Raw genomic sequence first — 24002 nt, 5'->3', positions numbered from 1 at the left:
AACAGAATTGTAACAGGAAAAATAATTATGTCAGCCATCAGAATATTGTCCCATGCCATTTCATAATATTTATAATTTTTTCCCATATGTGCCCTCATTCTAAGATTCCCACCTGCCCCCCCACCAAAAAATGGAATGATACACACACACACAAAACAATGCAGACTTAATCAAATTTATTCATACTAATGAAAAGCAATTACATTTGTACATAAAATCATTAACACACAGAACAAGAGAAATCTGATTAGACACACAATACAGAAAATACATGAAAATTAAAAATAGCATACTTTAAATTTATACTGTACTTTCTACTTATTCATAGCAGCATCTGTAGGATTCCTCTATTTGTTAATAGTTAACTAGCAGCAAAATTTTTAAAATTACACAAATTCAGTAGATGTTTCCCTCCACTGTTTCATTCATACAGAATTTATCACATTAACCAAAACAAACCACTTCTATTTCCTGAAGAAAAAGGTAGGAAAAGATGTAACCAGTCCCCCCCGCCCCCGCCCCACGAAGAAGAAAGGGTAGAGAAAAGAAGGTGAAGAAAATTTGCATGCCATTACCAAAAGATAAATTCTCAAACCCTTGACCAATTATGGGTGGATTTTATGGAGTCTCTCTGTATGTGTTAGTGAATGAAGCTATGTTAACTTTATTTTCTGGCTTTATATTGCAGTTGAAAAATATGTGGAAGTTTCCAGGAGGCCTGTCAGAGCCTGGAGAAGATATCGGTGTGTACCCCTTAGATATTTTTAATTGGCTTGAAAATGTTCAGGAAATTTGTGTTTACTTTTTTGCTGTATAGCTGAAAATAAGATTTTAAATTTTCTAACTAAGAGAAATTTCAGAGAGGTTACTTCAGGGCTAATAGAAAATTAGCAGCAAAACTTGTAATATTACAACTTATCCCACTAGTATAAGAAATACCATTAGGAGCATACCACCTATTCTGTTTAGGGTTGCTTCTAGATTAATTTGTTTGAAAATAGAAAGCTTTGCATATACATTAGTAAAGTTTAGCATTAAGCGTTATTTTGGATATGACTAATACTGTTCCTGGAATTAAACTATAAGAAAACACAAATTCTTGACCATTTCACCACACAAGGATGAATAGTAACTTTTAAATGAACCTCAAAATAGGTATTTATAAAGTAAGTTATAGAGCAGTAGTGACTTAATTCTCCTCTTTAAAAATTTTATCTGCTATTTATTTTAAATAGTCAGGAAGCCAAAACATAGTAAAATGTCTCATACAAGAAAGTCTCAAGTGAGAGTTCCCTAGAGCAACATCCTGAGCTCAATATTTCAAAGAGAAATGTGAAATAAGCTAAGAATGCTCCATGTTACTGAATTTACAGTAAATAGAAGGAAGAATAAAAACGGAGTTTTCCTACCTACTCCTGACCCTTGACTGGGTCAAATGCAGTCTGCATCATAATAAATCAATAGATGCCTCATTTGATATCAGTATTATTTCTCCATGATTTTTTCCTCCATAGGCATGTCCCCTATTTAGCCAACATTTATATATAAAGGCAACTTCCTAAGTTATCTTTAAATATTTTATTTAAAAATGTATATATACTTGAAACATGATTTTTTAAAAATGTTACACAGATTAAAATGCCCTAAACACAGTACATAGCCAACTCCTAATAAACCATAAGTAAATTTACTACACTGAGATATAGCCATAGCAAGTTTTGGTTTTTAGGTGCTTGTGGATCTTCTGCTTAGAGTCCATTGCTTGGGTCTTCTGTTGAAATAAAAGATTTTGTGGTGGTACAGGTGCTGAAAGAGAGGGCCATTTATTTTGGAACACCTCGTTAATCCCACACTATCCTTGTGGGATATATGAGAGTGTGTTAAATTTATGTCTTACGTCTTTACCCAGTCCATATTGGGCAAAAATCAGGCTACAGGAGGTGTGTTTCACTTCCTCTTCTCCATCTTGCCTTCTCAAATGAATTGACTTTTTCCTTTTGAGTTTTTACAGATCTTGCGAGTTTTCAGTATACTTATATTTTAATGCAAGTGAAGAAGCACATTTCCAAGCCAAGTATGCATAGTTTTAGGTTGAAGTGTACTCCAGAACTCTTCAAGTCCAGATTAAAAAAAAAAAAAAAAAGTAGTGCATTCTGAATTAAGTATTTGTGGTTGGCACAACAACCCACCTATTCAGCCATGAGGAGTTACAAGAAAAGCAGCAACTGGCATTCATCATATTGCTTAGGAGTATTACTAATTAAAGCTTTGCCTTAGAACTGATAAAATCCTGAAAGCAGCTAGAAATGATAACTGACAATAGAGTTCCGAAAGACTATGTCTATTTTAGAGCATTTCTGTCTTATAACACAATAGATTATTAAGAATGAAGCCAAATTACCCAATAAGTATCCAAGTTATTTTCTTAAAACTCTGTATTTAGGAAAGTATGTAATATATTTTAGAAATACAGCCATCACAAATGTGTACCCATTCATATGAGCTCTTAAGTAGTAAACACTAATTGAGAAACACATTTGTTTGGAATCCTTCATTCTTTGATAATACTAGGTAAATGAAGCACTACTGTCCATAGTGCTTAAAAAAATTAAGGAGGGGGGGGCGCCTGGGTAGCACAGCAGTTAAGCGTCTGCCTTCGGCTCAGGGCGTGATCCCGGCGTTATGGGATCGAGCCCCACATCAGGCTCTTCTGCTGTGGGCCTGCTTCTTCCTCTCCCACTCCCCCTGCTTGTGTTCCCTCTCTCGCTGGCTGTCTCTATCTCTATCGAATAAATAAATAAAATCTTAAAAAAAAAAAAAATTAAGGGGGGGCATATACAAAATAGAATGCAATTTTCAGGCTTTGCTATAATACCCTAATAGTATGAAAGTATCTACAAGATTAAAAACAGAGAAATTGGCTTCCTAAAAAAATGTCATTACCATTGACAGGAAGAGAATCTCCTGCATGGTCAAAGGACCATAAAGCAATGGGGTCTGCTCAGAGCTCATCAGTACACCAGAATCAGAGGGAAATGCCAGGAAAACCCACATTCTGCACAATCTTTCCTATTTTATTTCAACCTAATCCTATTGTTAAATATTACAAAATAGAAATAACAAAATAAACTCCTTTTCACTGTCCTGTAACTAAACAAAACACTGTGACATATTTAAACATATCTCTCAATCAGCAAAAATGAAGACAAAACCCTCTTGGTTTTTCCTATGTTCTTTAACCATACAAAACAGTAAATGTTCTTTCAGTTCAACTTACAGTACATTAAAATAAAGGTACAACAGAATAAAGCAGTTCATCTGCATAAAAAAATTTTTTTTTTAATTCGTGGTGAAATAGCCTTGTAAAGATTTCCATCTTGAGGTGAAAGGAGTCACTCATACCCTGGATGTAAAAGCACTTATTTACCCATTCAGTTTTTAGTCTAGTCAATGATATGCTGATCCAAGTTAAACTATCAAACTACCCAGGCAGTGCTGATTTCCAATCAACAGCTAAGGTGACTGTTGAGTGGGGTAGTTTCACTCACTAGTCTGTCTTTTGTCTCCGTGATACATGAAAAGGCTAGACTCCGAATGAAATGCCAAACTCTGGATTAGTGGTACTAAGAGTTTAACAGAACCCCCATGGTTATTTTTCAAAGCGTTGAAAGAATAAAAATAAACATTTAAACAATAGTTAAGTGAAATCAGCAAATGATGTGTAAAATTTAAGACTAGTGCCACAATCTGTAACAAATTTAATAACAAACATATATTGTATTCCAAGCTGAAAATTATTTTTCTTATTAAGGAAGATTTTCCTTTTATTCACATAAATTCTTTTATGTTTTTAGTTTAAAACAGTAAGTTCTAACCATGTGTAATCTATGGCAAATCTCAAGCGAAGGGAAACTCAACAATATAATTCAAAATGGCAAACAGATGTCTTATATTTTAGAACACTTTGCTTTTCCTGTGCATATTTCTAGAGCTGTTTCTTGGGGGGGGAACCCCCACAAGCATATATGGACAATTAAGATAGTCTATAGTCAAAATATGTGGAAATTGAGATTTTTTTCCCTTGACTTCCTCTTCCTTGCCTATTCTTCACCAGTAGGACTACTGAGAAGGCAAATATAATTTTCTATTTGACAAACAAGGAAATAGAAGCATTGCATAGAGGTCCTTGAACAAAAATCTATGCCTGTGGCAATTGTGGAATTGGGAAGCTTCCAGCAAACTGAGCAAAGGAGGCAGCTTTATAAAGCATTTCTCATGAACACCTTGGGAGGCGACAGAGCGTCACAAAATTTGAGAAAGCCCATTCAGGGGGGTTCTTCTGGAGATATAGAAAAAGCAACCGCAAAAATGTTAATGGCAATCAAAATCGTGCCCCAGAAATTTGCATAATATTGAAAAGATCAACCTTATAAAATGTGAAACCCTTGTATTATAAAATTCTGTAAATTGTGGGTTTTTTCCTAACACTTATGATAAAATAGTTTTTGGAATCTCAAGAAACCAAGGAAATGCCAAAAATTACCATAGTGGGATTCCATTGACAGGATAAGTAGGAGAGCACAACAAAATGGTTGTAAGTGAAACCGCTCTAGGACGTCAGAGGCTTGACAGCCCCTGCCAAATCACAGCTCAGTACATTCTGCAGCGCTACAGACTTTTGTAAGGAAGAGTGAATCACGATTTCTCAATACTGATACGTGTAAGTTTAGGCAGTTCTGATGGATGATCACAAACAGGATAATGATGAAGAAATATATAGGAATACTAACTGCAGGAACCTATGTTTTCAATTTTTAGGAAATAGAAGAGGTTAAAAATGCGACCCCCAAAATATACAGGTGGGTAAGCCTACAAATAGCAGCCAAAGAAATAGTCAATATTTCAAAAGCTTCTAAGATGCACAGTGGTAAAAAATACTTTGGTATTTCAGGATGTCCAGAAGGCGAAGAGTTTATGTTGAATACTTTCCTAGGATGAACTTTTTGCTTTTCAACCTTTAGATAATGCTACTTTATCTGAAAATCTTTGTGATCCTTACTGATTTATACATCTTTCTTTTATGTAGGAGACACAGCAGTTCGAGAAGTTTTGGAAGAAACTGGTATAAAATCAGAATTCAGGTCCCTCCTGAGCATTCGGCAACAACATACCAATCCCGGAGCTTTTGGGAAATCAGATATGTATATCATCTGTCGCTTAAAGCCACATTCATTCACCATAAATTTTTGCCAGCATGAATGCTTAAGGTGTGAGTGGATGGATCTCAATGACCTGGTTAAGACTGAAAATACAACTCCCATCACCAGCAGAGTTGCTAGGCTGTTGCTCTATGGGTACAGAGAAGGGTTTGACAAGATTGATTTCACCATGGAAGAACTTCCAGCAGTTTACACAGGCTTGTTCTATAAACTCTATCACAAGGAACTGCCAGACAGTTACAGAACTATGACAGGAACGGATTAAATCCATATTTGCATGTTTTAAAAAATGGTAAGTAAATCGTATATGCAGAGAATGTGTTCCATATTATAAAAAGTAGTGGATGTTTGGAGTTAACTAAATATCTGACTTTAATTTTCTAATGTGTATAATTTTCATGAAGAAAACTTCTCTGATGAAAACGTGAAAATTTTAAAAGCTTCTTTTCAAATGAAGCAAATGTACGAAAAAGATTATAGCTCTAAGTAAGCTTCACTGGATAAAGGCAAATGTGGTATAAAGGGTGGAGGTCTATACATTTTCCAGGAATTTTTGTTGCTTTTCTTTAGTAAGGCAATGGTTAAATATTAACTAGTAGATAAAAGGCTATCTGACCTTCCTCCACACTGAGCGGGTAGCTGTACACATTTTTTTTCTCTGATTAACGAATTTCGAAAATGCATGTCTTCTTTCACGCAAAATGAGATCAGATGCTGCCCTTAAGATCAGCTCTTAGCAGACATTGGAAGAAAAAGTATAGCTTTCTGCCCAGGTCCTGTTTTGGGTCCAAGTTTATACTGCCCAGTCCGTTTCAGTGCCACATACCAACTGGAGTATTTCCTTGACCGGTAAGTATTGTAGTTATTAGATTCCAGTCGCTCAAAAAAGAAACACTCATCGGTAACACATTTCTGAAAAATAAAGGAAGAAGTGGTAGTTACTATTATATTTTCATATGAAATACTTACGACACTGCACTGCCCGTTCTGCTCAACCAGCAGCAGGGCTCTTGGCTTCAGCAGACAGTCCAACTAGCGTGCACGGTTCAACAGACCAAAAGTCTGACAGAATATACCTCTGCGGAGGGATGCAGGAAGGAACACAGCAAGTCAGCAGAACTTTCAGGCACATCTCTTCAGAGGAAGAATCCAAGGACCATCCTCCAGCCCCCCAAGGGACAGATCAGGGGTTAGGCAGCAAGAGCACACAGACGTAGTGGGAACCACACTGCCTCGGACTTGAAACATGCTGTGAACGCAGCTTTCACAGAGGGGGATACGCCAGTACCAAAGAGCATAGTACACTTGGGAAACCCAGAGCTGTGGCTTCCAGCTAGGTATTTCTGGTGCATCCATATTTCTCCCAGTCCAGAGGCAGGCTACCAATCAGGGGTCATTTCTACTTCTGTCAGGGTTCCATGCAACTGATGGAAGGGTAACCCAGAGGTAACCTTCCTAAAGAAGAAGGGTTTTGTTAATAACTTTACTCACAGAAACAGAACCAATTCCTTAAATTATAGCAACTTTTTTTCTAGTGGCTACCATTTCTAAGGCATAAAACAATAGTTTATTGTACAGAAAATAGCTAATGAAGAATAAGTAACGTAGACCATACTGATTTCTGGCAGTGTCTTTCTTGTGAGAGAGGAAACTACTCTCCCTTTTTATTTCAGTCAGCTTTTTATGGGGGGCGGGGGACAGCTAGCTTTACAAATAATTAGACCTGTAAATACTGTTCCAAGTAATGGAGTCTAATAGGCCGCTACATTATTTCAAGTAAATGTTCAAAAATCAACTTCACAGGGTAGACTGATAATAGTTACTGACCTCTGGGATGTGTGTTGGGTGGGGGGTGTCAAAAAATGATTTAAATAGACTGGTGATGGGTAGTAAGGAGGGCACGTATTGCATGGTGCCCTGGGTGTTATACGCAAGTAATGAATCATCGAACTTTACATCAGAAACCAGGGATGTACTGTATGGTGACTAACATAATATAATAAAAAAACATTAAAATAAAAAAAATGATTTAAAGGCAAGAAAGGAAAAACAATTTTTTATATTACGATTAGACAGGAAGAAAGAATTATAAACTTATATGGAAAACCATATAAATGTACGCAAATACACAATGTGTACATAAGTATATGACATAAGCCTGTAGTTTTGTATTAATGAGTATACCAGATTCCAGCTTACTTCTACATATTCAAATCTAGGGAACTTCAAGTTTAGGAAAACACACATGCAAAAGACTTGAATCTTTTCCCAGATTCTTTAGTTCTAAGATAAACTAAACAGTGGCACAAACTGTGAGAAAAACATAAATCAATAAACAGAACAATGAAAAGAGCTGGCATAATAACCAAGATGAAAATGATCTAAATGTGAGGAACAGGCGTCTCAGTCATCGAAAGTAAGGGTGTGGTATTAGATCTTGTCATCTGCTTCTAGGGATAAGAATTTTACCGGATATGTACTTGGCTTTAATGTTTTGATCACTGTTAACTTTTTAAAATGGAAATGCAAAAAATGGGCAAATTAGATAAGATTGTAGGAAATTACTAATAAAGCAACTTAAGTATTTCTGTTGCAAATAAATAACAGGTGGCATTGCAGAGAAGCATCTATTGTGCAAGGACCCAACTATGTGATCCCTGTAAAGATGAAAGTGTGGTAACAGTGAAGCACTTATACCTAGAAAAATCTGGATATTCCATAGCAAATACTTTCACTTTACCTTTGCTGAAATTTATTGTGCTTTTCATGTTAACTGAAATCAACCTGTGTGACTTTATTTTGTCATTTTTCAGTGCCCCTGATAAAAATCTTCGTCTTCCCTGTTCCAGGTTTAAGATCAGGAGTAGAAGAAGCAGGCACAAGTAAAGAGTGAAAAATATCATGGTGATCGGAAAGATAACATGAAAGGTCATCACTGAGCTTCACAGGCTAATTCCCCAGAGGAGACCTAAACCGCATCATTCAGTCATCATTCTGGACATTGATTTTTGGGTGTTCTGCCAGCCTCCAGGGTGCCCCACCTTACTAAGTTGCCACTCCCTACAATGCCTGGCCTATTGGGATACCATGCCAAGTATCTGCCTTCTCAGCCAGTTCCTAGTATTTCAGAGAAAAGTAATAGTACCAGTGATTAAATGCATAATACATCATAAACCCACTTTTTTTTTTATAGAAGTTACTTGTACCTTTATAAAAACAAAGGGGAGGGAAGGAAAACTTGCATCTGTGCTGAACGTTCATATACGTAGATTTACTAAACTATTACACACTTGAAGACAAACTACATTTTTCAAAATGGGTGGTAGGGCCAAAATTCAGCTCTCAAGTACAGCAGGCATTTAACAGCCCAATATAAGTACAATTTCCAGTCCTCTCCATTCTAAGTTTACAAGTCATCAATGACTATAATGTCAATGTTCATGTTAAAAATAAATGCAATATAATTTTTGCTAATCTTTAGAAACATTTACAGAGCTTTTTCCCTACTCTCAATGTTTAACTGCTCACCTTTTCAAACTTTTAAGAAGAGGAGGTCTTCAGAGGAATGACATCACAGAGGAAGTGGGTAAGTAGTTTCTAAGGGGTTATAACAACTTGTACCCCACCTTTGGGGCCTTATTTTGTATAGGCCGATGAGCTGGGAAATTCCTTAATTCATGACTTTTGACCATTTTCATGCATATCCTTTAAATATCACAACAGTCCTGTGACATAATTATCCTATACCCATTATCTAAAATTCCATGCTATTAGTAACTTATTTCAGATTGTGGACACGTTGGCCATGTATCTAGTCTGACACCTTTTCATAAAATTAAATTTTCCTTTTTTAAAATTTAAGAGTAATTTGGGAATACAGAAAGCACACAGTTCAAGTGATACATTCATTCATTTAATGTATAGCTTATCTTCCAGGCACTGGGATACATCAGTGAACTAAACAGAACAAGGATCCCTGCCTTTGTGCCATTCAAATTCCAGCTGGGGAGACACACAATAAGCATAACTAAATAAATTATATGTTACAATATGATAAATCCTGTAGAAAAAAGTAAAGTTGAGTAGGATTAGAGGGACGGGGAGTGGTGGGGGTAGTGATTAGGTTGTAATATTAAATAGCATAGTCACAGTAAGCTCCATTGAGAAACTGACATTTGAGCAAATACTTGAAGGAGTTAACTATCCAGCTATCAGAGAAGAGAGAGGGAATAGTCCGTGCAGAAGCCCTATCGTAGGACCAGGCCTAGAATGTGTGAAGGGCAGTGTGTACAAAGCAGAGGGTTTAAAGGGAAGAGGAAATGAGGTCAGAAAGGTAATGGAATAGGAGATTTGTAGGCTGTTGTAAATATTTAGCTCCTACTCTGAGAAAATGGAAAGCCATGGTAGGATTTTAAGCAGAAAAATGGAATGATCTGACATTTTTCCAGCATGACTTTGGCTGCCAAAACTACACTGGGCCAAAGGCAGAAACAGAGACACTGTTAGAGTCTTGCTGGGTAACCTGGGCTGAGACAGTGGAGACTTGGACCACAGGGATGGCAGCAGAGATGGTAAAAAGCTGTATCTGCATATATTTTGACAGCAGAGTCAACAGGGTTTTCTGACAGATTGGACGTGCAGTACGAGAGAAATATAAGATCAAGGATGGCACTAAGGCTTATGTTCTAGAATGTGGACTTGCCATCAACTGAGATAGGGAAGGCTATGAGTGGGAACAGGTTTTATGGGGAAAAATGAGGAAGTCAGTTTTGGACATGTTGAGTTTGAGATGAATATTAGACACTCTAATGAAGATAATGTGTATTGATCCCATACTATACAACAGCCGTGTCATTTAACCTTTTTTCCCTCTTGCTAATGCTAACAGCCACAGAATTAGCAGTTGAAAAGTTCTAATTTATTTGGAATGTTAGAAAATGTGTTAAGTTACAGTAATTCCCATGAGCTATTATTCTCGATTCTGAAAGATATGAAACCTAAAAAGGGAATGTAAATGTTCATGTATGAGAGTAATATAAACCTGTCAGGTGTTAGGGGGAGGGCACACCACAAGGCTTCCCTGAAGGCTGTCCACATAAGCCAGCTTAACTCACGGTCCTAAACCATTTGTTGACAGTGATAACAATGGGCTAATGATTTTAAAGATGGTTCTGGGAATTTGACCTCTCGTAGGGGTATCTGAATAGTGAAGAATCAAGTAGACTTTGGAAAAGCATGATTAACATTTTAAATAGGTTTTTGTCTAGATATTTTCTTTGAAATTTCAGAAAGAAACTAAAGTGGTACTTACACATATTGAAAAACTGATCCTAGGAGATGGTGGGAACCAGGTTTCTCACTGCTGGAGTGGGAGGTTACAGACAAGAGAGGAAGGCTAAAATGATTCATGTGATATGGCAGATTAGGGTTGGAGACATCAGTAAGTACTCACGTTTGGCTTAATATAGACACAGATAGAGAAATACTCATAGATGTATATGTACCCAGCGTAGTATATGCCTATATTTCTTGCTCTGTCAGGTGAGAGGGCCTAGAAGCAAACACACTTCATCAGGAAAAAGCAAACCTAACATCCAGATCTTGGTTTCTAATACCATTTCCCATAAAAGCAATGAAGGCTTCTTAGAGAAATGGCTCATCCCTAGGCTATAGTAGGGAATATGCAAGATGAACCTGGAGCATCTTGTAGACTATTATCAAGTGCTCAAAATCCTCCAGCAGTGATGGGGTGTGTCAAAGAGTACAGGAGCCAACTGGAAAAGCTCCCAATGACCATAGCAAAAGCAATTTGAACAAAATAAATAACACAGTTTGGATTATAACCCAAAGGATAAAATAAACACCCATAAGTGTATACTGATAAAAGTGATTGAATAAATAAATGAGAATAGGCAAATTTCTCAGGCAAAAGAATTCCAAATTTATAAATATTTCTCTCTCAAGGAGATGGAGCATTAGCCCCCATCCCTTAAATGTGGACTATATATAGTGACTTACTTCCAAAGAATACAGGGTAGAAAGGGGGGAAAATAATAACTTTATAGTAGAGACAAACACTACCTCAGCCAGATGATCAAGATTGACAAAGGCTTGATAGACAATGAGAAAAGAGATAAGCAGGGTAATTTCTCCTAACCACCGTCTCTTCCCCTTACTCATCGATTGCACAAATCTGGTCCACTGCTAAATGTTAGATGTGAACTTTATGGCCATTTCCCCATGCTCTGTTTTTTGGATTGTTTATTCTTTTACAGTACTTTGATTTTCCAGTTTTGGCTTATGAGGGAGTTTGCTCAACCTAGATCCGAAAATGCTTTGCTTACACCACTTCTGAGAATTAAAAACAGACATGATGTAAGTAACAATGTTGATTATTTCAGAACAAAATAAAACAAATTGTGAAAGGTTAAAAGCTAATTTGACCTTAATCTTTGTATATACATATAAGATGTGTAAAATTTTATAAGACTGGTTTCTAAAAGCAGTAATTCTCATTAGGTAGTAAACTTTGCATTTAATCTAGGGTATAGCTTTTAAAAATAATATACATTCCTCTTCAATTAGTGTATTTTTCTGACAAACCTGATCAGTATATATTGTCATTCTAGATAACTGAGCCCTCAAAAATCTGTTTTCCCTACTTTGCTGTTTATGTAGGTCTCATTTCATTTTTAAGGCCCCTCAACTAAGAAAGATATTCTATAGGTTAAAAAATGTATTTTACTTTTACAGTAATTAAGTGTATATCCTCAGAGAATAAATTTTTTTTTCATTTTTCACTATTATGGATCCATACAAGTTATATACACATTTCTAATATTGAGATATCTTGTTCAGGATATCATGATTTATTACAGCATTATATAGAAGTCAACATGCAATTTTCTAGCACATAAAGACCAGGCAAGTTTTCTTTGCAAATGCCAACACGGATGTTGTTTGGTGACTTAAATTTAAAACTACAGTTAACCTCACTATATGCAGTTTTTTAAAACCTACAATTTTGTGAACACATAAGAAATCATAAATGCTAATATTTGTTCTGGACCTCCCTGTTGTTCATGGCAACAAAATTTATCCTCTATGGAATGGAATAAGAGTCTGTTGCGTATTAAAAAACTACTCAAGTTCAGCCTCTAAATATAGGCTTTGGCAGTTAAATATAGTTGCTCTAAACTTTTGTGTTTTCTAGCTTCAAAAGAGGGCAGGGGAAAGACCCTTAAGAAATGTTTTCAAACAGTGAGGATTCCTTAGCTTAAAAGCATTCATGCCATTACTATGTGAAGGTATTGGGGGGAGGGGGAACACCCTAGTCTTTTTTCATACTCTCAACTGGTAGCAATCAACATAACATGACTCTTAGAAACCAAAATATTTTATGTGTCCAGAGTACTCTTCTAAGAGGAAATGAGAATGTTTTGCAAATCACTGCAGGAATCATAAACAGGGGAGACGGCAAAAGAACCCAGGGATGTGCCATAATACAACAGTCAAATGGGGTCAGGTAGAAGGGTGGAAAGAATTATGCCTGTGGCAAGTGCAAGTTTATAAACCCCAGTTTCTCCAGATCGTAAGGGGCATCTGCATCCCCATGATGGCTAGTGGTCACAACACTAGACTTAAACCAAAAGTTGCTATTCGGTTTTTTGTTTTGCTTAGCTTTTCATATGCCGGCTGTCTCTTCTCATTGTCACCTGAGTGAGGTCTCTGCTGACATCCCTGGCTGTGGTGTCTTTTACCATCAGTGATTCATCTCAACCCATTAAATGTTGGCACAGATAGTATTAATAGCCAAGGGTCAAGACTTTTAGTTTCTTGCCTAAAAGTTGCTGTTGTTGACAGCTCACAGCCTATGGATCTGACTCAGAAAGAAATAGGTCACTTACTGACCCACCAACATCACCTCCTTGATTTGAGGGTAGGGGGACTTCTCATCTGAAAATTGACACAGCCCACCCAGACTAATTTGAAAGAGATAGGATTGCTGCTGAAAAGTCAAGGAAGCAAGCCGCATACACTGAATGGTAAGACTGGAGATTAGGTTGTGAACTTGGCAAGAATAGAGCCTATGATGGGAGCAACAACAACTGAATCTTGGCTGATGCCATTGCTCGAAACTGATAAATCCTGAATTTTCCATTTATGTGTAATAGCTGTGACTTTGTTCCTACATAGTTTGTGATAAATTTCTAAGCATTGCTAAATTAACTCTTACTGCATCAACTTGAAGGAAATCTGTTGTATCAGAAAGAATTAACATATATCCAAGGAGATAGAAACATATTTTAGACTAAATAAAATACCTTAATCTTGTGAAAGGTCCTGCTGAGCTAAGAAACTATAAAACTCTTTATTTCGGAGCACTTTCTGCTTCTGATGGCACCGAATCAACAGTCTGGAAAGCTTAATGACTTTACCAAGAGAAAAGGTCAGAATTCTCTTACGTCTAACTTGTGGAGAATTCTGTAAGACCGAGAAGATAGTTTAGTCTTCAGGTCTATTGTTCTAAATTCATCTCTTTTATGGACCCCAGTAATTTCAGAGATGTGCTTTAAAGTAGAGTAGCTTCTGTTTTCATCACTTTTGACAACTATGAAGGTTTTCATCATTACAGATGAACGTAAATTCCAGCCTACATTCTGGAGATAAATAACCCCTCCCATGAGTATCTTATAGGGCCACCGTGATTACCAGGTTACTGGATCTTCTAATCTCAGTAAGTAGAAAACTATAGGATAACAGTTTCAAATCGTTCACTGAACCAGATTAAGAAAGAGAAAAAGTGAGAGCTTTAAAACCACTTGACTAGTGCTGTTCAGTTAGTCATAACAAAAGCAAAGGTATGCATCTCCTTATTTTCTCCACCACCTTCACTGGTTTTTTTCATGACAGTAACCAAACCAACACCAAACCTTTGCAGAGCCATCATGAATCACACTACATGTCTTTTGTCACATCCTGATGTGAGAAGAGTAGGAATAAACCTCTCCTCTCTACAAACTCAAGGTCATCCAAACCTACTGATTCACTGTCCTGGAAATATTTAAAATGCTACTTTGGTAGATTCCCAACATATTACATCACCCTTTAAGTTGACAACAGACTGGTAGGAAAAAAAAAAACAAGGTCTGTAGACATAAAAGTCCCAAGTAGTCAATCTTTGGGGACTATATTTTTTGCCTAGAAACTGCGTCCATTCCCCTAATTTGACTATTACCTATACGCTGACGACACCCAAATCTATATATGGACACAGACCTCTTTTCCAAGTTCAGGAACCACAATTACAACTATGTAGTGAACATCTCTACCTGAGTTTCTCTTAGGCAATTCAAACCAGGTAAGTCTAAATTTGAACCTGTATTACCTTTTTGCAGAACTTGCTCTTTCCTCTTTCCCCTTGCTCATCTACCTTCTCATCCAAACCAGAACCTCGGACTTTTCCCGCTACTTCACTCCTAAATCTAATCAATCTCAAGTGCTAGTACTTTACTCAGTCCTCTTTCCTGTCATTGCCAGGTTTTCATCATCACCTGCTTGGACTGTTACCATGGCCTTCTAACTGGTTTGTCTCCAGCAGTGTCGGCCCTCTCAAGTCCGTCCTCTACACCGCTGCCAGAGTGATCTTTCTCAAATTCAAAACAGATCATGTCTCTCCTTAAAATTCTTCATGGGCTTTCCAGTGCTTGTAACCCATGGTGTATAAGGCACTTCAGCAGCCAGTCTATCTACCTCTCCAGCCTTACTTCTTCCTTCCACTCTGCATTTCCCTTGCGCTTTACACCCCTGCAGTAGTGAATTCTTTGTAATGCTACAGAAAATACCTCCTAAGCCTTCTGCACCCATGCCTTTGCATGTACTGTGTTCTAAAACTCCACTCCTCTGCTCCCTGACTGCCTGATGAATTCCTTCTTCTACATCATCTAAAATCCTATTGATAGGTCGTCTTCCAAGATGAGTTTAATCACTTCCTTTCCCATATTACTTCCTATGTCATAATACTTCTTACTTCCTATCCAATATTACTATGCATTTATACAAAATATAGAAGGAACATATCAAAACCCTTACAATTATTATAAATACTTGCACTTCTGCCTCCCCAGGACTGTGATTCATTAAGGGCACAATTTTGTATTCAGTTTTATGACCCAGATGACTAGCATCTGGCACACTGTACACTCAGTAATATTGGCTATTCTTGGACGATTCTACAGTTTATTCAACTACCAAAGAGGGAGCGTACGCCATTACACCCCGAGCTACTATTCATCCCACAAAAGTCACATAAGTTGATAACATATCAACATAAATGTATCTTTGTCAGATGATCAATCAGTTGATTGAAATACTCTTTTTCTCTGTAAATCTGTTTTGGTACCTTCAGAAATCCAAAGGTCGTCACTCAGAAAAAATTTCAAAACTAAGTGTATGGCTTAAAACACCACAACTGCTCAGTAATATTAAGTCTCTTATGTGGGGAAAGTTATAGGCAATAGTAACTGGCTACTGGTGTTGGTATCATGGCTATGGTTTGTGTGTATACATAAACACACACACTGTTTGAGGTGTATGTCCCCGTCTACTCCCCCAGTGAGACAGAAGTGGGGGCTATCTTTTATACTGCTTTATTTCTCTGCAGTATTTCCCACATATCGTGTCTGCCCAACAGACATGTGACCCTGGTCTAATAACAGTGGTGGAGTTCACGGGGAGGCTGCATTAGTGCAAAGTCTAGCCAGGAGCTAGGACTCCTGACTAGCTGTGGTAAAAAGGAAAAAAGTGAAGTCCTTGTCCTAAATGAGCTTATAGATAAGTGAGAAGAGGAAGTAAAACTTTTGAGGACCTATTATGCATGATCCTGATTGGGCATTTGATATAAATTATCTAATTTAGTCCTCACAAAAACTCTGCAAGATAGGCTCTTTATTATCTCTATTTTACAGGTGGTAAGGGAACTAACTCCGAACAATTTGCTCAAGAACACACAGCTAGTATGTGCCAGTGCCGGTATCAGTATCTGGGTTAAGAGCCCACATTCTCAACTCATATTCTATACTGCAAGCATTTTGTATGTGAGATCTGAAAGAAACTTAAAAACTGATACTCAAAATTTTATATGTCCATCCCACTGATCTTCAAGATGCACAGTATGAGAGTTTTTTGTACAACTCTAGCATAATAGCTTTGCAGAGAAGGCAGTACAATGCGATGAATTAGATAAGAGCTCATGCTCTCGAGTCAAGTCTGCCTCAAGTGCCATCCAGGCTCTACCTCATATGAGCTGTGTTTCCATGGTTACTTACTCCCTCAGAACTTCAGTTTTTGCATCCATGAAATAAAGAGAGTAATACTATCTTATAGGGTGAATATGAAGATTAAATTATATAATACTTGCAAAATCCTTAATAAAGAATAAATACCAATATTAGTAAATTAACAGCAATAAAAGCCAACAACAACAACAACAAAAAAAAAACCTACAAAAAGAGTATTACTTACAGAAGCCAGTAATCTTCCATCTTCCTTCATGGCAAGATAGCGATTTGCACATACTCCTTTGATGGACACAACCCCTCTCTCTTCCGCTTGAAGTTGCAGTTTGACTGTAATGGAAAATCACCTTTGTGGCATCACAGAAAAAAACAGCCGTCTACACATTTACACAACATGAAGACAAGAGCAATCCGCTAATCCACTCTGGAGGTTTGGCAAGGTGGGGAGACGGGACGGGTGTCGATTAGATCATATTGGGGTGACACGCAGATCCTCTAGAACACGAGTGCCTCTAGACCCCTTCTTACTCAGGGTCAGTGGGCAGAGAAGAGCGGCAGAACAGGGAGTGTTTTCCTTTGATAGGCAATTAGCCTCCACTTGGCTCCGTTAAATGCTTACATGTTTATAAAAGTGAACATATTTTAAAGTACATAAAAATGTAGGGGCACCTGGGTGGCTTAGTCAGTTAAGCCGCCGACTCTTGGTTTCAGCTCAGATCATCCTCTCAGGGTCCTGGGATTGAGCCTGGCTTCAGGCTTTGCACTCAGTGGGCAGTCTGCTTGTGGATTCTCCCCCTCCCGCTGCCCCCCCCCCAATGCTCATGCTTTCTCTCCCTCTCTCCAATAAATATTTTTTTAAAATAAAAGTACATAAAAAGGTAAACCACTTGTGAGAATTTCCACACTACTGCCTAAGTTTAAACTTACTAAAAGTTTTTTTTGAGAGTGCACACGATGGTGGGGGAAGGGGCAGAGGGAGAGGGAGAGAATCTTAAGCAGAGTCCACATTTAACCAACTAGCAGAGTCACCCCAGTGCCTCTTTAAAGATAATTTTAACCAATTCTTCACAAATAAAATATACTTGATCACTATAATCTTTTGGTTTGTATTTCCTTAAGTTTCTACACATCTTATTTCTAGCTTCCCCTTTAATATAATACCAATGCATTTTTCTTTCTTTACAGACGGGTTACGATGTATACATTTTGGGAGGGGGTGGCAAATCTCTATCTCATAAAAAACAAAATGCTCATACTTAATTTGCTTTTACAGTGTGTTGAAAGATTTTCAGAATGTAAGATCCTGAAGAGGATGACCTGTTCTACTGCAGATCATAGGGGGGAAAATATTACATGATTATGATTGTGCCATAAAGATAATTATCTAATTCAAATAAAAATGAAGTTAACAGCTTCTGTTTTTCTATTCAGAGGTACCATTCTCCTGCCTAAAATGTATTCTCCAAAATGTATTTTAGCTAACAGAGGTTACATAAAAAACAGATTCTGGGGCTAAATAATAGGAAACTCTTGGTTAAGCCAAGTTAACTCTTTACTGCCAAACTTCTCAGACCTTTGCTTCTTATAACCTGCATTATAAATCACCATAAGGGGATCAAGTATACATTCTTTATAAAATTTACCTGGACTCAGAATGAATTTTTTCATAGGCCATTATGTGGCCTATGAACATATCTAGGACATTCTTGAGAGCAATAAAAAAAAACGTAGTAAATATTCAAATGTTTAGAAATCAGCATAATATTAATCAGATAGCATTAGAAACAAAGTAAGTTAATTTTCCCAGGTGTTTCTAGGTAGCTAGGGAAACATGACATGAAAAAGCAATGTTTGAAAAATTCTGGAATTATTAACTTTATTAGATATGTCATAGTAATTATGTCTTAAAATTTTCTGTATCAGGCAGAGCAACCTACAGGTGAAACAAGATATAACATCTGGGATTAACTTTAAAACATTTTAGCAATCAAAAATAAATAAAATATTCTAGCAGCCAATCCATTTTTTTTATAAAGTGGGCAGCATAAAACAAGATTGATTAACCTATGTCAATAGTTATTAGAAGCTTGGGATTTTATTATTCTATTTGCACTACTTTATGAATGTTTGAGAATTTACATTAAAAAAAATCTGTTGAACATTTAATGCCTGATTCTCCTCTGTGTACCAGTCGCTCCTAGATTTCAGAGGCCATAGCATTAGGTGAGCCTGCACTTACCAGGCAAAATTTCTCTATAGAATCTTAAAAGATAATGTAAGGTAAAAGAAATACAATCAAACATGAAAACTAAACAAAGAAGGGCATAAAGTCTTTTTCACAACATTATAGGGAAGTGTAGAAAATAAGTTTTATTTTTAACAAGTATAACCAAAATTGTCTTAATAAGTATGACCAAACCTTGTATACAGCTCTAAAGTGATCCAGATAAGCCATATTAATTATGAATACATTTTTATCTCTTTTTAACTCGTAAGGCTGCATAAATGCTCATGAGGCGAAATTGCATAATCGCTGTACTTTCTTTTGGTGGTTTATCAATAAACTGTAGCCTAGCTGTAGCCCACCATCATTAAGTGTGTATTACTGGTCATAAGGGAGATTATGTATATTAATGTGGGGCCAATACCAGTGACTCAATACCTAAAGTAAATGCCATCATTCATTTATTCATTGATCTTTTACAGATTCCGTGGGTATTCCACACTAGACGATTATCACTCATTAAGCCACTAAAAAATAAACATTAATTGTAGATGCTTAAAAAAGTTTCTATTGCTATATAATTATTAAAATATACACTCTAAAAATAACCACAGCCTAAAACAACAAGCTGTATAAGCCATAAAATCATAAATTTTCTTTAAAAACCCATTAAAGCTGAGATGAAAAGAACCCAAATGAACTAAATTCCACATACAAATGACCCCTTCCCAAAGAAGAGATGCCTAACTGCTTTTATCTCTGACACGAGAAAGAATAAACCTGCCAAAAAGGGAAGTATGGAGAAGCCAGCTGAAACTTTATTAACTCTTAACAACTGTTGATGTGAGAAGTTAGAGTCTGAGGAGTTCTAATCAAAGAACGACTCCATACCCACCTGCCAGTTCTCTTTCACACAGCTTGCACCGAGTGCACAACCAACACACATCAAAGGCTGGGACACGACAGAAGGGCTGAGAAATTTTTGCTGAGTGCAAAGCAGCAGTTGGCTGAAGGCTAGGAGCAGGTCAATCTCTGAGTAAGATCCCTCTGACAAGCAATGAGCCTTCACCAAATGCAAAGCAGGATGAAGAGAGATCTTCCAAGACAAGCCAGGGGTTGAGTTCAAGAGCAAGGCTAACTGCTGACCTACCCAAACAGTTGGCAGCTGGGCTATAAGGCAAAATAGAATACAAAAAAAGTACCAAATTAATCCAAAAGAAGGAAGGAAAAGAGAAACTGGACAAAGAACAGATGGGGAAATTAGAAAACAAGTGCCAAGATGGCAGATTAAACCCAGCATATCAATAATTACACTAAATGTAAATTAACATTTACATTTAAGGGAAAAAAATTGTCAAGATAAAAAGGCAAAACTCAACTGTGTTGTTTGTAAGAAAAATGCTTTAAATATAAAGACAAAGGCAAATTGAAAGTAAAAACGTGGGGAAAAACGTAAAATGCACACCCAGGTATAATAATGCTGATATGGCTATATTAATATCTGATAATGTGGACTTCCAGGCAAGTACTGTGGAGGTGAACAAGGTGATTGCATGATGATAAGAGGTCAGATATGTCAAGACAACATAATAATCTTAAATGTGTAGCACCTAATAATAGAATCCTAAAATATCTCAAGCAAAATTTGACAGAATAAAGCAATAAGAATATGGAATATATGAATAACACTACCTACCAACTTGACCTGACTTTTTTCTTTTTATATCATGTAGCTTTCATTACCTGAGACTTTATTCTCCTCTTAACATCATAGTCAGTTGAAAACTGTGCTAAAAAAAAAATTAACTGCCATCATTGTAAGCTACCCTATGCTTATTTGCCTAGTGAACTTGAGTTGTTCAAATCAATTAACTCCAGCTGACAAGTTCTTTTTCTAAAGTCACCATGATATTAAGTAATACCAAGGGCTCTTGTCCTGAACTATTGGTTCCTTTGTTTTTTAACAGTCTGTAATAATTCATATATGATGCAATTCATTTAAAGTGTACATACAATTCAGTGGATTTCAGTAGTCACAGAGTTGTGCAACCGTTACTACAATCAATTTTAGAACATTTTCATCATCCCATACCCTTTAGTATTCACCTCCCATGTCCCCAATAGCACCATCCCCAGGCCTACACTACCACTAATCCACTTCCTGTCTCTATAGATTTTCCTATTCTGGATATTTCATATAGATGGAATCATGCAGTTTATGGTCTTTTATGACGGCTTCTTTCACTTAGCATAAGGTTTTCAAGGTTCATCCGTGTGGTAGCCATTATCACTACTTAATTCCTTTTTATTGCCAAATAACATTCTATGGACTAGATAAACCACATTTGATTTAACTGCACTGGTTGATGAACATCAATCTTGTTTCCAATTTGGGGCTACTATGAATTATACTGCTATGAACATGCTACAGAAGCAAGATTTTGGGTAGACATTTTCATTTCTTCTGGGTATACACTGAAAAGTCAAATTACTAAGTCATATGCTGACTATGGTTAATCATTTAGGAATTGTCAGACTTTTCAAAGCAACCATTTTACAGTTTCACTAGAAATTGAGGGTTCCAGTTTCTCTACATCCAGACCGCATTTGCTATAGTCTGTGTTTTGGGTTTTTGTTTTTGGTGTTGGTTTTTTTTTTCCCCCTGTTTTTCTGTTTTGTTTTGTTTTTTTATGATTTTATTTATTTATTTGACAGAGAGAGACAGCCAGCGAGAGAGGGAACACAAGCAGGGGGAGTGGGAGAGGAAGAAGCAGGCTCCCAGCAGAGGAGCCTGATGTGGGGCTCGATCCCAGAATGCCAGGATCATGCCCTGAGCCGAAGGCAGAGGCTTAACGACTGCGCTACCCAGGCGCCCCTGTTTTTCTGTTTTTATTATAGCCAGCCTATTTGGGTGTGAAGTGGTATCTCATAGCTTTGATATGTTGATATTTTTCTGTTGGGTAATGATATTAGGCATCTTTTCATGTACTCATTGGCTGTTTGTATATATTCTTTAGAGAAACATCTATTCAAATCCTTGGCTCATTTTTAAATTAGGTCGTCTTTTTATCACTGAGTTCTAAGAGCTCTTTATGGATTTGAGACACAAATCCCTAATCATATATCTGATTTGCAAATATTTTCTCCCAACCTGTGGGTTGATTTTCCACTCTCTTGATGTTGTCCTTTGAAATAGAAACATCTTTAATTTTCATGAAATCCAGTTTACCAATTTTGTTATTATTGTGTTTTTATTGTCCTAAGAAACCGCTACATAATCCAGGGTCATGAATGAAGTTTTACAACTAAGCTTTTCTCTTATCCGTTTAGGTTTTGATCCATTTTAACTTTTTATGAGGTATGAATATCCAACGTCACTCTTTCACATGTGAATGTGCCCACCAAATTGACACTTAAAGACCACTACACCCAAACAGAATATGCATTCTTTTTAATAATCCCAAGAATAAATTATATACTGGCAATCAAACAAGTCTCAATACATTTAAAAGGATTAAAATCAAAGTATTATATTAGAAATTAGTAACAATAAGTTATCTAGAAAATCCTCCAAATATTTGGAGATTAAGCAATATACTTCTAAAAAAAGCCACAGATAAATACAAGGGAAATTAGAAAATATTTCCTAATTGTATAATGGAAACTCAACATGCTTAAAGGGAAAGCTGTAGCGTTAAGTGTTTATATTAGAAAAGCAAAGACTGTGAAAATCAAAGCTTCTACCACGAGAACTAGAAAGAGATCCTTTTTTTTTGCCATATTACTACTTTATGTTATATATATTTTTTATTTTAATTCCAGTTAACATACAGTGTTATATCAGTTTCAGGTGTACAGTATAATAATTCATTAGTCCCATACATCACCCAGTGCTCATCACAAGTGCACTCCCTATTCCCATCACCTATTTCAGCCATCCCCTCACTCCCCTCCCCTCTGGTAACCAGATTGTTCTGTATTATTAAGAGTAAGAACTACAAAAAGATTTCTTTCTATTTTTTTAAGATTGTATTTACTTATTTGCCACAGAGAGAGACAGAGAGAGAGCACAAGCAGGGGGAGAGTCAGGCAGAGGGAGATGCAGGCTCCCTGCTGAGCAAGGAGCCCCATGCCGGGCTCAATCCCAGGACCCTGGGATCATGGCCTGAACTGAATCATGACCTGAGCTGAAGGCAGCTGCTTAACCAATTGAGCCACCCAGGTGTCCCTTACAAAAAAATTTCTAATTAAGATCTCTAATTTCAATTAAGTCCAAAGTAATAGCAGAGGGAATACTTACTAATACATAAGGACATACATAAGGGACATATCAATAAAAGCAATGTGTAAACCCTTGCTTGAATTCTGATTAAAGCAAATATTTTTAAAATTTTTTGTAGAAAAATATAAGGCCAAGGGGAAATTTTAACTCTAACTGGATATTTTGTGCATCTAAGGGAATTTTTAAATTTTTATACATGAGAATGGAACTGTGATTATTTTTTTAAGTCCTTATCTTTTAGAGATACATATTAATCATTTATGTATCTAATAGGTAATAAGTGTACATATTACTTATATAATGACTTACATAATCATTTTCTAAAATATTTGATAAAATAATATGTCACCTAGGATATACTTCAAAATAATGCAGTACCAGGGAGGGGAAAAGGAGCTAGTGGAGGGTTAGATGAAACAACTGGTCATGTGATGATAACTACTGAGGCTGGGGGATGGATACATGATGATCTTTATACTGGTCCTTTTATTTTTGTATATATTTTAAACTTTCTCTAATAAAAAGTTTTGTAGGTTATAAAAGAACAAAACAAGTAACCAAAGGCATTTCATTGGGCAATAGTGCTAATTTGGGTTACAATGTATTGAAGGGTATTAATTATTCAACCTATCCTAAAAATACCATAGATCGGGTGACATAAGTGATAAACACTTATTTCTCGCAGTTCTGGAGGCTGAAGAATCCAAGATCAAGGTGCTATTAGCGTTGGTGTCTGGTGAGGTCCCTTTTTCTACACACCTTGTCAACACTTGTTTCTTGTGTTTTTGATTTTAGCCATTCTGACAGCCATTCTGAGAGGATATCTCATGATGGTTTGGTTTGCATTTCCCTGATGATGAGTGATGTTGAACAACTTTTCATATGTTTAGCCATCTGTATGTCTTCTTTGGAGAAATGTATATTTATTTCTTCTATTTTTTTTAATTGTATTACTTGGTGGGGTTCTTTTTTGGCATTGA

General features: G+C 36.6%; 2 protein-coding genes across 5 annotated transcripts in view; one reads left to right on the top strand and one right to left on the bottom strand.

Annotated features, from left to right (window-relative positions):
• NUDT6 (nudix hydrolase 6) overlaps positions 1-16720 on the top strand; it is a 37963-nt gene extending 21243 nt beyond the window's left edge. For 2 of the 3 annotated variants that reach the window (XM_026499289.4, XM_026499290.4), the window contains exons 4-6: positions 689-743; positions 5087-5511; positions 8069-11652. In XM_026499289.4, coding sequence (XP_026355074.1) covers positions 689-743; positions 5087-5484 — 453 coding nt within the window. In that variant the 3' untranslated portion in view covers positions 5485-5511; positions 8069-11652. Of the gene's footprint in view, positions 1-688; positions 744-5086; positions 5512-8032 lie in introns of all 3 variants that reach the window. The other variant, XM_057310056.1, reaches the window with a different exon arrangement.
• The window catches only part of FGF2 (fibroblast growth factor 2), a 67681-nt gene continuing 43838 nt past the window's right edge, over positions 160-24002 (bottom strand). Inside the window, exons 2-3 of one of the 2 annotated variants that reach the window (XM_026499349.4) lie at positions 16743-16846; positions 160-6131 (exon numbers count right to left, since the gene is read on the bottom strand). In XM_026499349.4, the coding sequence (XP_026355134.2) occupies positions 6130-6131; positions 16743-16846 (106 nt within the window). In that variant the 3' untranslated portion in view covers positions 160-6129. Of the gene's footprint in view, positions 6132-10521; positions 10582-16742; positions 16847-24002 lie in introns of those variants that run through there. The other variant, XM_057310054.1, reaches the window with a different exon arrangement.

This window comes from Ursus arctos, unplaced genomic scaffold (assembly GCF_023065955.2).
Source record: "Ursus arctos isolate Adak ecotype North America unplaced genomic scaffold, UrsArc2.0 scaffold_11, whole genome shotgun sequence".
Taxonomy (NCBI): Eukaryota; Metazoa; Chordata; class Mammalia; order Carnivora; family Ursidae; genus Ursus; species Ursus arctos.
Note: the sequence above shows the minus strand (reverse complement) of the source record. Positions and strands in the feature narration are given on the sequence as shown.